This window comes from Quercus suber, unplaced genomic scaffold (assembly GCF_002906115.3).
Source record: "Quercus suber isolate HL8 unplaced genomic scaffold, Cork oak 2.0 scaffold_127, whole genome shotgun sequence".
Taxonomy (NCBI): domain Eukaryota; kingdom Viridiplantae; phylum Streptophyta; class Magnoliopsida; order Fagales; family Fagaceae; genus Quercus; species Quercus suber.
The window spans coordinates 243,023-257,137 of record NW_027069590.1 but is presented as its reverse complement, the minus strand read 5'-3'; the positions used below and the strand labels follow the sequence as shown (position 1 = coordinate 257,137).

Here is a 14,115-nt window from a genome sequence, read left to right as displayed (position 1 = left end):
ATAGAATATGTGTAGATTGTGGTGGTTATTTTAAAACTTTGCTTCCAAATAATACTTAACCCCTCAATAGGTAAAAGAAAATTATTCACCTAAAAATAATAACAACTTTCTAAACCGTAGCTAAGTTAATTTGTTTCACTCATGTCAATTATATATGCTGCCACATCATACAACTGAATAAAAATTATAAACCTTCTGTTAAGCATTTTATCAAACACTATGGATTCGAAATAGAATATATAATTACTCCTAGGCTCTTAGCACTTCAAATCCCACAAAAGTTTTGCCTCAATTGGCATTTCGAATGTGACCCAATCCATATAGATACATGGGTATGTGCTCTGACTACATGTGGTGTGGAGGAGCTTGATTTGTTGATTAAGCTTCTTCCTCATTGATCTCTCTACATGCCCAACAAAACCAGATTATTTACTCAACTTATCTTTGCCTTTGGTCTAAATAGTACCCAATTCAACTAATTTTCTTAATCACATCCTCATGTAATATATTTAAATCACTCACCAAAAGCCAAATCATAAATTACAAAAACAGCGTGGCTTAGTAAAAATCTCAACCAATAAATAGGTCAAATGAAAAGAAACAAACCACCATCTAGTTTGATTATCAAAAACCCATTACCTCTTAGATACTAATGTAGAGTATTAGTATTTTTTATCTCTTAGATACTGAATAAGTGTTTGATAAATTTGAAGCTTCAATCTCCCCAAGTCTATCTTCCCTCAAACATTGCAAACCACAAACTCGGTACTTCAAATAAAATTTTGAAAAAAAAAAATGAAAGAAAGAAATAAAGAGACAGAGTCGGCAATATTTATTTATTTACAGACACTGAGAAAGGAGTTTTTGCCCATGAACTCGTAGATGAATTGTTGATCCATCAAAAGAAGGAAGATCCATCAATATATAATTTTCAAAAGAAATAGGTACATTAGTGTGCATTTAAACTGAAAAGGGAAGTGAAAGAGTTTTTTTTTTTTTTTTTTTGCTAGAAGAAGAGAGAGAGAGAACTGAAGAGTTAAGAGAGAGAAAGAAAAAAAATTAAGATGGGTTTGATCTAAACAGAAATTACTTGGAAAGTATAATATTATTGTAAAGGTGCAACAGTGCAAAGCTTGGTCTCACTTTGCTAGCAGGGGTGGCGCCATGCCTTACTCAAGGTAGTCACTTGACCATCCTGACCTGATTTTTATTATTATTATTATTATTTAATTTATATACCTTAAAAAATTGAATTTTAAATTAATATGTGTTGATGACCACCTTAGAAAACACACTTGACCACCCTAACAAAATCTTGAGCACTCTAAATAAAAATTTGACCTCTCTAAAATTTTGGTCCATTGAAGGTTGAACCAAAAAAAAACTGTAAAAAATGTAATGTTCGCAACTATTTCACATTATGATTACCAACCAAATTTTTTTTTAGTTGTAGCCCCTTCAAAAACCTTAGGTCCTCCATTTTCCTCAATAAGCCTAGCAAGCCTCACCCAAATGGCAACTATCCAACCCAAAAGCTTACCAAAAACAACAAAACATTCACAATGGTGATTGTATCTTAGCAAAAAAAAAACTATATTACCACCAAAGAACAAAAAATTATGTGTTATTGAAGAAGCTAAAGCTAAATTTTTTGCAACTACAATAAATTGGTATAAATATCAGTTGACCGTAACAAGTTGTTAAAAAAATAAAATATTTTATTAAGATTATATCTATTCCTTCAATTAAAAAACTCAAATTATCTCTCTTCCTTTTTATTTAATGATTTGTTTATATTATTTTAAATGAAGTGATAAAAAAAAATAGAATATTTGATATTGAGTGTATTATAAAGTGACGTGATAAAATAAAATAAAATAGCTTTTTATGGTGTTAAAAGCTCAAATTTGTTAAATACCACCATGAATACTCTAACTTCGACAAAAAAAAAATTAATATTATAATAATAATAATAATAATAATAATAATAAAAAAAAAAAAAAATCCTAGCCAACCTAGTATTAAAGAAAAAAAAAACTTTTTTTTTTTTTGGTCTTTGTCTTTGTCTTTGTTGGTAAATGGTTACATTTTAATGTATTTAAAAATAACAATTTTGTGTATTTATAACTTTGTAATACTATATGGATGCCTATTAGGGTTTTTTTTTTTTTTTTTTCCTTTATAATCCAGCCCCCACTAACTTAAAATCCTAGGTCCATCCCTACAAAAAAGTAATTTCAGTGATAGGATTAAATTAGAACCAATAACAACTTGTCATTTAAACTTCATTGTGAAAGTGTTGCTAAAATATTGTGGACTTAGCACTAATAAAAAATTGTCCAAACAAACAAATTAGCCTAAAAGCCCAAATTAAATGTTTAATTTTGATTTTTTAAATTGTGTTTTCTAAATGCATATCTTAAAATCACTATTTTTTTTTTAAAACGCACATTTTCGAATAGCTAGTCTATTAATGCTTGCTTTAATCTTTAGTTAAGTTTGTTGGATTTATGTGATACATGCATATGCACTAAAATAATGCTTTAATACAATATCGAACAATATAATGGTTGAATGCCTAAATTGAATATGTTGAATGAATTTATAGTTTATCCTTTATTCTTTTACAAGTACTATGGACAAATTTCTTATAAATAAGTCGCCTATATTACAGGATTCATCTTCTAAGCAAATTTGTATTTACTTAAATAATTTTCTTTTAGATTTTAAGCTATAAAAAAATGTCTCATCTTTTCATATTAATGATCAGGATGAAATAAAACTAGTATATTTACAAAGAGGCTTTTTTCAACCTTTTGACCATAAGTTCCTTAAAAAAGAAATTAGTGGAGTATTGTATCGATTTAATCCTAAACCTTATGTATTTGCACTTTTTTTTTTGTGAAGTCAATATATTTAAGTTTTATTTTATTAAATTTTCTAAATTGTGTTTTCTAAATGCATATCTTAAAATCACTATTTTTTTTTTTTTAAAATGCACAATTTCGAATAGCTAGTCTATTAATGCTTGCTTTAATCTTTAGTTAAGTTTGTTGGATTTATGTGATACATGCATATGCACTAAAATAATGCTTTGATACAATATGGAACAATATAATGGTTGAATGCCTAAATTGAATATGTTGAATGAATTTATAGTTTATCATTTATTCTTTTATTAGCACTATGGACAAATTTCTTATAAAGAAGTCACTTATATTACAAGATTCATCTTCTAAGTAAATTTGTATTTACTTAAATAATTTTCTTTTAGATTTTAAGCTATAACAAAATGTCTCATCTTTTCATATTAATGATCAAGTAAAACTAGTATATTTACAAAGAGGCTTTTTTCAACCTTTTGACCATAAGTTCCTTAAAAAAGAAATTAGTGGAGTATTGTATCGATTTAATCCTAAATCTTATGTATTTTTTTTTTTTTTTTTTTTTTGTGAAGTCAATATATTTAAGTTTTATTTTATTAAATTTTGTTTAATTTAAGACTTTTAATGATTATCCTAAAAAAAATTCCTAGAGCTGCCATTGCTTTGCCAGGAGCTTATCTGTAGTGTGCATTTAAATTTGAAAGGGGAAGAAAGAGTTTTTTGTTTTTTGTTTTGTCTAGAAGAAGTGAAGAGTTAGGAGAGAGAAATAGGTGAATTGATTTTTGCTAAAGCAACAAGTGCTAAACATAAACGCTGCATTGTTTTAATTTTTGAGGTTGGAATGAAACAATATCTTTTCAAAAGGTTATCCAGTCCATTCTATCTAATTTGGTCATTCTTGGTACGCTACGGTCCAATTCAGTCCATTTGGTCAAATTCGGTCCTATTCAATCCACTTTGGTCCTACATGGTCAATTATGTTCAATTCAGTCCACTTCGGTCTTATTTGGTCCAATTTGGTCTTATTCGGTCCACGTTGGTTCTTTTTGGTCTTATTCGGTCCTATTCTGTCTAATTTGGTCCTATTTGGTCCATTATGTTCAATTCGGTCCTCTTTGGTCCATTTGGTGTCTTATTCGGTCCACTTCGTCGATTCGGTCCAATTTGGTCATTCTCAGTCCATTATGTTCAATTGGGTCAATATCGTTCGACTTGGTCTTATTTGGTCCCTTTGATCTTATTTGGTCCACATTGGTTCATTTGGTCTTATTCCCCTGCTATGTGGCTGTTGCGTTGGAAAGCATTGATGAGAATTGCACAATCCCCCCTCAAGAATGACTCTGTTTACTCCTATCTCAATTGCTAGTTCCAGAGATCCTCGTGCCGCTAGGGTCTCGACCTCTAGAACAGTTGAAGACAAAGGAATTTGCTTTGTGAGGGGGGGCCATGACCAGGCCAGCCTCGTTTCTTATCACCACACCGATACCAGCACGTTTTTCCTGACTGAAAAGTGCACCATCAAAATTTATCTTGAATCTGGAGCTATCTGGAGTTCTCCAACATGAATCTGTCCTCACCGTGGATGGAGGAGCAGGATTGAGGTGTTGGAAAAATTCCAGCAATCTATCTTTTGCTTGATCCAGGAGCTGTGATAGTGAAATAGTTGCTTTGCCGAGCCGTAAATTATTACGGCGATTCCAAAGTGCCCAAACAGTCATTGAAAATAAAGTAGGATTTCTATCTTCAGTGAAGATAAAAGCCATATGTCTATGAAGTTCTCGCAATGTTGCAGTTTGCTGTGTTTCCATTATGGAATTTTATTCCATAGTTCCATCAGCTTCGGGCAGAAGTATATAGCATGGGCCACATCCTCTTGGTGCGATTTACAAAAATCACAGTTAGCATCAGTAATTCACCTTTCGTTTGACAAGGTTTGTCTTTGAAGGGAGAGAGTCCCAACATGCTCTCCACGCCAAATTTTTTTCTTTGGCAGGAAGATTAAGTTTCCAGATAGCTTGCCAATTGTGTTTCACAGCTTCTGGATTTAAGGAACCGGGTTGCTGGTGTTGGTGCTCATTTTGCAGAAACTTGTATCCTGATTTTACCTTATACTTTCTCGATGGATTATGGGGCCACATCAGGGTTTCTTTGCTGCTGAGTTTGACACAAGGGAATTGCTTTAATCGAATCTTCCTCGAAATCCAGTAAGTAGTAGTCCAGAATTTCCTCCTTCCACCTGCAATTTTCAGAATCAGTAAACGTTCTCACCTTAGCATCTCCATCTTCGTCCCTACAAGGAGATAGGATCCTCGCCATATTTTTTCCTGGTAACCAATTATCCCTCTACACCTGAGCAGTTTGTCCATCTCCAATCCTGTAAATGGCCTCCCTTCTAATCACCTCCCTACCTTTGATAATACTCTTCCAATCGTAAGATGCAGAGCTTGGGTTCTTAGCTTCCATAACCGAACAATTTGGGAAGTATTTAGCTTTAAGTACCCTGCAAAACAAAGAGTTAGTATCATGGAGAAGAGTAGGTCCTTAAAAGCCGAGCCGTCTTTGGGATTTTGGCCTACACAGCTCTTGCCACTTAGCCCAGTGAATTTTTCTATTGTTACCCCTCTGTTCTCAAAAGAAACGTCGAATAAGAGACTCGATGCCCTGGCATAATCCAATGGGTAACTTGAAACAAGACATAGAGTACATGGGGAGAGCTTGAGCTACATCTAATATCAGCATCCCATAATTATTGTATTTAATAGGGTTTGCAGAACCAATATTATTGTGGCTTGAAGGGTCTAGAAAAGCTTGAAGACATTAGACATAGAAGCGTATTAAAAATTTATTCCAAGTAGTGGAATACATATATGACAATTAATTCAATAATAAACAAACTCAATTTTCCAAACGGTTTCCTCCTGTACCAATTACATATAGTAGAAACCATAGGTTACAACAAAAAGTGATTATGCAAATTGATTATTCTAATTTGATGCAAGCAAATGTACTTCTATTTCCTTTCAATTAAGTGATCTTAAGTATGAACATTTCATAAATAAAATAGTCATTGGGCTAAAAAGTAGTCAAATTTTTATTTTCAGAAAAGTAAGCCACTGCATTTCATCTATCACAATCAGGTAAAAGTAAAACTGGTGAAAAGTAACAAATTCTTGATTTACCCGAAACAAAAAACTGGTGAAAACTGGTAAAAGTTTTCTGAACAACAAGAAGTTAGAAGCAAACAACTAGACCAACACAAATAGCTAACCCACTTAAGGGCAACAAGATGCCACTGTGAAGCCTTTTTCAATCACATGATACTGTGTGTGATAAACAAGATTAGGAAACCCATACAAGGACAGGACACACTGTCAAATTAAACCAGCAGTAACATACATGACTGCTTTAGGACTAATTCTGTTATTTTATTTGAATACTTCCACATAAATTTTCACTTGTTTCGTGTATTAGGCCACGCATTAATCTCAGAAAAACACACAAAAAGGGAGGGTAAGGTCATGAGTTCAAAACCCACTAGATGCATGCATAAATTTATCAATAAAAAAAAAATAAAGGAAAGCACACACAAAAAAAGGGAAACCAAACAAATCTAAATCTGATGCATTCAACAATTCTTTACATCCCATGTTAGTGTTCCTGCAAGTTTGACTGGCAGAAATTGATTAATGAATTTATGGATCTAAAACAACAGTTTCAAAGTAACACAGACATACATAATATTTAATATATTCCTAAATTCTACTATCAATTTATATGCTCTTAAATTCTAGTCTGAATCCACTATAGCATTATACAGTTGAAAGAGCTCTTTCTATCCTAATTGAAAATTAAGTGCTAATAGCGGCTGAAAATTATGCTGTTGGTATCCTCTACTCTTATAGCTACAGACATCAGCCATCCTTCGCAAATAGCTTCATCCCAGGACATTACAGTCACTATCAGTAAGCCAAAGATGCTACATAGGAGGACTAGAACACATGTATCATCTAAGCAAAACCAAACACAATTTGTTTAAAGACCAATTAAATTTCAGATTAAACTCAATAAATAAATATAAATAATCCCAACCCATCAAAATACTAACAATTTAATTATATTCTATCCAAAAAGAACCCATTTCTCCGACTTAATCATAAATATTTCTAACATAATTTGCAAAAAATATTCGAGACCCACTTGCAATTTCAGTTTATTGACAAAGAGATTTCTAGAAGTAAAAAAAAATTGAGAGAGAGAGAGAGAGAGAGAGAAAGCTGAATTGAATTGAGAAGCAGAGGTTTTGTGTTACGACCCAAGTCGACTAGCACTACGTTTACCACGAGGAGCTATGGTGAACGGCTGTAACTATCTTAGTAAAAGCAATTAAAATGGTTTTAGTACGAGGAAAAACCAAACCTCCCAAATAGCATTACTGCTGATTAATTACCAAAAAAAAAAAAAAAAGCATTACTGCTGATTAAATTTCTGCTTACGTATAAACAATCCTAAAACAAAGAGATAAAATAATCACCTATCCTAAACTAATGCTCTGTTTTGAAAATACAAAACAGAGGATAATTATTCAAAAATAAAACCTATCAACTAGTACTCTAATAGAACACGTTTGTAGCAATTGTCCTCAATACCCACGTAACATTTTGGTTCGGAAAAAGCTATCTCCGTCTTCTCCTATTGCTAAAAGGAGTAGTATTACTACTCCTAGTCCTAGAAGGAGTAGTAAATTAGTCCCAATCCTAGTCCTAAACGGATTAGGAAAGACCGGTAAAAAAACAAAACTTCCCACTTAGAATTTTTGAATCAAGTCGGCGTATCAAAACACCAAAAACAAAGTCGGTGCTCAGTAGTATTTTCAATTATAAATAAGTCAGTCTTGAATACAAATTAAAAGCAAAACTCCAGATAGGAAATACTTAGTCGTTAGAACACAAAATCAATCATGGGTGAGAGCTTTAGAAAAAGAAGAAAAATTTTGGGTGAGAGGTTAAGAAAAAGAAGAAAAATTTCAAGCAAAGCATGGAAGGCTGAAACTGAAGCAAAGTACTCATCATCATCATCATATTCATGGTCAGATCTCCCTGCTGAACTCTTAGGACTCATCCTAAGAAAGGTTCCCTTTGTTGACACTATTCGCTGCAAAGCTGTCTGTTCTTCCTGGAGATCCGCAGCTACACAATCACAAGCACAGTCTCATTCCATTCAGAGTACTCCATGGCTTATGCTTCCTAGCGACCAAGAAGGTGACTTTACAACAAGCCGCTTCTTTAATCTTGCAGAAAAGAAGGTTTACAAGATAAAGGATGTGTTTGGGGCTTTTGGTGATGATGTTTGGTGTGTGGGTTCTTGTCACGGCTGGCTGGTAATGTTGGATGATGAAGCCAACCCAGTTATCTTTAATCCCTTCTCCAGAGTTCACATCCAACTTCCATTGATTCCTGTTGAATTCTTCAAACCAATTGGTAGGTCCAAATTTGCCCAAATTAAGAAGGATTTTGTTAGCAAAGCTATCTTGTTTGCAGACCCATCACATTCCAACAACTTTGGGGTGGTGGTGATGATCTATGGCACTCTCTCAAGCCTTGCATTCTGTAAGCAAGGAGACACAACATGGACCAACTTTGTGGGTGAAAATCGAGGCTACTATGACATTATATGCCATGATAATCGGCTTTACGCATTAAGATACAACTGTTCAGTGGAAGTGTGGGAGTTTCAGAGTGCTCTTCCAACGAAAATCTTGAGCATTGAACCTACAACAACACTGAAACATGTTGATGGAAATCTTCCCAGAGACAAAGTTTCAACTCAGTTGTATTTGGTGAAGACATCGAGTGACTTCTTGATCATCCAACGCACCATTGGAAATTTTGTAAATGCAGAAGGAGATGTTGTTGATGAATCTTACTTACTCAGTTCCAGTGACACACAACCTTTGGTTTGTCCATACCGTACAAAGTTGTTCTGTGTCTACAAGTTAGATTTGGGCAAGAAACTGTTGGTAAAGGTGGAGTCTTTGAAGGATCAAGTTGTGTTTTTGGGCGGAAATCAGTCGATGTCATTGTCTAGTCATGATTTTTCAGAGTGCGTATCAAATTCAATTTATTTCACGGATGATCGATGGTCTGAGATGGACGTGGACTACTTGTATGGTGGCCATGATTTTGGATTGTTCAATTTAGATGATGAAGAGATTAGGCCAATTTACCATTCTGATTTGGAGAAGTTTGATCCGCCACCTTTTTGGATTACTCCTAATCCATGGTGATAGACTGAGCTATATGGTTGTGTATATATATATATATATATTTTTTTTTTTTCTTGAATCTTTGTAGTTGTATTCCTTTTCTTTTCCCCTTGAATAAATTGACTTTGTGGTTATATTTTTATTTTTTTTATTATTATTATTTTACAGTATTGTGTGTGTGTGTGTGTGTGGTCTACAAGATGTTGAACCTTGGTGTTATGGCAAGTACCAATTGTCATCTACCCAAGCAATGTGTGATGAGTTCAATTCAACTAATTAGTTTGAAAAATGGTTACTGTTTACAGTTTAAAGTACATAGTTTAAAAAAAAAAAAAAATTCCTACTAAAACATATCATCTACAAAGTTGAATGCATGCAATATTGCTATTGTGTTCATCCATTCCGGCTTTACTCAAAACCAATAATATTTGTGAAGAAAATAGGTCCTCAAAAAGCACAGTGAGCATGTAATTCATATTTATAGTGGAGGAGGTTGATCAGCACAAATCACAGCATGCCACACACTGGGCAAATCTGATTCCCACAGAGCATTGGTTACTAATAACAGTACAATTAATTTCTTGATCACTAAACTAAAAGCCTTACATCAGAGATTCAGGGTAAAGAAGAACAATAACACAAAGTTAATTAGTTAATATAAAGGAAAAAATGTCACTGCTCCCTTTTGGTTTGTATAAATGACATTCCCCTTTGAGATTTGTACAAATCAGTAGAACTCTTTCTTTTAAATGATGATATTCTCATACGAAATTAAAAGTGTTAGAGAGCATGAAGTTATTTGTTGAGTGAGTGTCATTTCAATAATGTAGCAAGAGAGGTTGGTGCAATTCCTACCAAAACCCAGTCGGGTGATAATCCCAGCATTCTCAGAAAAATTAATGCTAAAAAAAACATTCAAACCCATCCTATTTCAAGCTTCCAAGTTCTTAACTCTAATTAGTTCATGCTACGGCTCACCCTTCACCCAATCTTACGGAAGAAATAAGTGTATAGGAGCAAGAATGTGATTTAAATGAAACCCATTAACCCATTAACATGATAAAAATTTTGTAAAAAATAAATCAGATTAACCCATTAAGAAGAACCGTGCACAGTGGATCTTAACAGGACTCAACTTGGATTCTATCAAAGCAAATGAAGTAAATTTCAGCTAACAAACAAAAAATTTCAGAAAACAACGACTGGGTCTTAACAGGATGGAAAACAACGAACAAAAATTTGAGAAAACTTACCGTGCACAGTGGGAATCGTTGTCTTTGCCGGCGCCGGACTGGGTGAGGTTTCCCGTGGATTTATCTTCTGAGGTCTTCGCCGGCGTCGGACCTCGACTGGGTCTCTGGTGGGCGCTGAACTATCTTCTCTGGTGGGTGAGGAGTGAATAGCAGAGAGAGCGAGAGAGAGGAAAAAAAAAAAAAAAAAAGTTTTCAGCTGAGCTACAGTAAAACGCAATTACCTTATATATTTTCAGCTGAGCTACAGTACCCACGTTTTGCTACAGTATTTTTCAGTTTTCAGTTTCAGTTTTCAGTTTTCAGCTGCACCCAAACAGGCCCAAGTGCAATAATACTAATTCATTAGTTTTTGTAGGAGAATTCCATGTGTAGAAAAAAAATTAGAAAGTAATGAACATATATAAAACAGTTCTAGCAACAGGAAGTGGAAAAAGTGTCAAAACAGTTCTAGCTAGAGGAAGTGGAAAGAGTAGAAATAGTGTCAAAGGGTATATCATACTGTGTTGTACCTAATATTATGGTTTTAAAGATAATATGTAGTTGATTTTGCTTTCAAGAATTTTCTGTATGTCTATGTAATTTTTAAATACGGATTCAATGCTAATTTGGGATCTTTATCCGCTGAAATGGGCTATAGTGGCCATGAGTCGAAGAACTTCGGTGTTTCCATTTTCCTATTTGGTTTTATTATTATTTTTTAAATTTTTTATTGGATCAGTAAGAAAAGAACTTTATAAACAAATTACACCCTTAAAGTTTAGAGGTGTTTAGATTTTACACTTTGAAGTTTCAGAATTTAGATTTTACCTCCGAAATTTGAGGGTGTTTGGATTTTATGCTTGACATTTCAGAATTTAGATTTTACTTCCTAAATTTTAGAGATATTTGGTTTTTACTTCCTAAAACTTCAGGGTGTAAAATCCAAACACTCCCAAACTTTAAGGGGTAAAATCCAAATTCTAAAACTTCAAGGTGTAAAATCCAAACACCTCCAAACTTTGTAATTTGCAATTTACCCAATAAGAAAAAGAGAACTTCCCAGTTTTAGGTTTTTTTTTTTTTTTTTTTAATAATTTTTTTTAGCCATAATATGTTGCATTTGTCATGTCCTTATGGACATTTTTGAGCATGCATTATTGGCATAAAATATTGCATTTATATCTTTTTATCCTCACAAGCATGTTAATATTTTTTTAAGGATGAAGCATTTCTTGAAAAGCCAAATGAAGAGTATAGTGCTTGGATTCTTGACTCATAGAAGTGGGGATGTTTGAGAGACTTTTGGTTCTTGATCGAGTAAGGCTTCATTGTCCATAAGATGTAACTGAAAGCATATGGGTTTAAATAGAAATAATAAATGTAGAAGGTGTGTAGAGGTTTATGCTTTTCTATGGACAAAGTGATGTCTGGTTTTGCTACAGGGCTTGAAGGCCTTATATGAAATTCTTGGTTTAACTATATTATCTTGCAAGATATTCACAAAATATAAATTTAATTGTTCATGCCTATTTCAGTTAAGTTTTCTTTCTCCTTTGATTTTAATTTAGCTCTTTATCAATGTTGATTCTTTTTCGTTTTTTAGGGACATGCCTTCAATATCCAAGAAAAGAAGATATTAATCTTTTCATTCTTGATCAATTTTGAATGTTATTTGGATGTAGTTAAGCATCAGGGGAGTAGACCTCATTTTAGTTCATATGGTTCTTAATGAACTTAGTGTAAGACAATGAGTTAAAAGGTCTACGTTTTTTTTTTTTTTTTTTTTTTTTTTTTTAATAATTTTTTTTAATTTTTTTAGAATACTAAGTATTAACACACACACATGGGAAGAGGGGAGAAAGTTTTTTAAAGAAACTTACAGTGGTGTATATCCAAAAGGTCTACGTTTAGATGTGCTGAAGAAGAAATTTATGCGATTTTCCTTAGAAGATGGAGCATTCAAACAATGATGCTATAATACTTTAAAGATTGAAAATTCCATTCCTATTTTCTAGCTAGAAGAGACTCCGTCTTTTTAATTAATAATAACATATAGTTTTAAGGCATTTACATGCTTATATTTGGCAAGTTGCTATGTTAAAGTACAAAATATTCTATGTATGACAAAAATTTGAAAGTTTTATTGGGGCATCCAAATATATGTGTTTTGGAATCACTTTTCGACCATTGTGGATTCAGTTTGTTAAATGACTGCATATTGCAAAATTTCATACAGGAAACCAAATTTCTTTTTGTTTCTTGTTTCTTTTCTTAATACATGTTGACAGTCAAACAGTAATATATTATAACATTATGTGCAATTACTATTTCTTTAAGACAAAAAAAAAAAAAAAAAACACACACACACACACACACANATTGTCACATCAAAAACTATATATATATATATATATATATTTTCCTCTAAAATATATATATATATATAAAATAAAAAAACACAGTTTTTTTCTACAAAATAGGACCACTAACCAAAAAAAAAAAGACTCATCGCACGCACAAAAAATAGGGTTAGTAGGGTTATAAAGCAAGCCCAAACGACGTAGGTTTGGTAATAAGAAGAGAAAAAAAAAAAAAAAAAAAACTCTTACTATGGGTCAAACCTGGGTTGATTGGTGGGAATGTGCATGTCCTTGCAGCTAGGATACCGGAAACTTTCTTATTATAGTTTGTATAAATTAATATCTAATATCTAATGTAGAGATTAGGGTATTGTTCTTTTAAGTTAGTGTATAAAATGACATAGTTTTGTGTTATAAGGAAAGTAAAAATTAAAATGTTTTTAGTGGGTTCAAACCTGGGCAAAATATTATCACATACCACTAACTAGTAGATATAATAAAGTTCAAATTATGGCAAAAAAAAAAAAAACTGTTACCACACCACTATATCCTTTTAATATTTTATATCTGGGTAAAATGCAAAACTGACCCTCTAAGTTTTTTCAGATTTTATTTCAGTCCTCTAACTTTGCTTTTATTTATTTTAGTCCTCTAACTTTCAAGTTTATTCAATTAAGGCTTCTTCATCAACTTTTGTTATATGTTGTGATTAATTTTTCAATTTATAAATTTTTCTTCAATTTTTTAATTAAAAAATTCAATTAATGATTGAAAATATTTTCCAGATTTTTTTTTTCAAAAAGTTTTAACAAAAGTTAAAGGAAATGCCTTAATTGAATAAATTTAAAACTTAAAGGATTGAAATGAACGAAAATAAAGTTGGAGGACTGAAATAAATATGAAGAAAGTTAGAGGACCAGTTTTACATTTTAGCCTTTATATTTTTATAGTTATAATAAAATTTCAAACTATAGTAAGATACCAGTTGGCTTTTCAAAGACTTTACCGATTTCCTATATATATATATATATATAAATAACTTTACCAATTGAGCTAACTGGAACCCACTTATTAAGCCACTGTATCTTATTTCCTATGACACAAATTTAAAAAAAAAAAAAAAATCATATTTTCCAAATATACTCCATAAATAATCACGTCCTAAAAGCAATCACACTACCAACACAATAATACAAGGCTAGACCAGTCTCACATTACAAAGCATATCTCATAATCACTTCAAAACCATAGTATCATTTACACATTACCTATATATTGTAATAATCTATAACAACCCATAACCTAAGAGCAGTACAAGAAGTGTTAATTTCATGATATCAATTATCAAGGTTCAAGAATCCAACCAAGCAATGGAT

General features: G+C 32.4%; 1 protein-coding gene across 1 annotated transcript; it reads left to right on the top strand.

The window, feature by feature from the left end:
• Positions 1 to 7,842: 7,842 nt before the first annotated feature.
• On the top strand, positions 7,843 to 9,168 carry LOC112005037 (probable F-box protein At4g22060). Its single transcript, XM_024037316.1, has one exon. It carries the CDS (start codon positions 7,843 to 7,845, stop codon positions 9,166 to 9,168), a length of 1,326 nt encoding a protein of 441 aa, XP_023893084.1.
• The last annotated feature ends 4,947 nt before the right edge of the window (positions 9,169 to 14,115 follow it).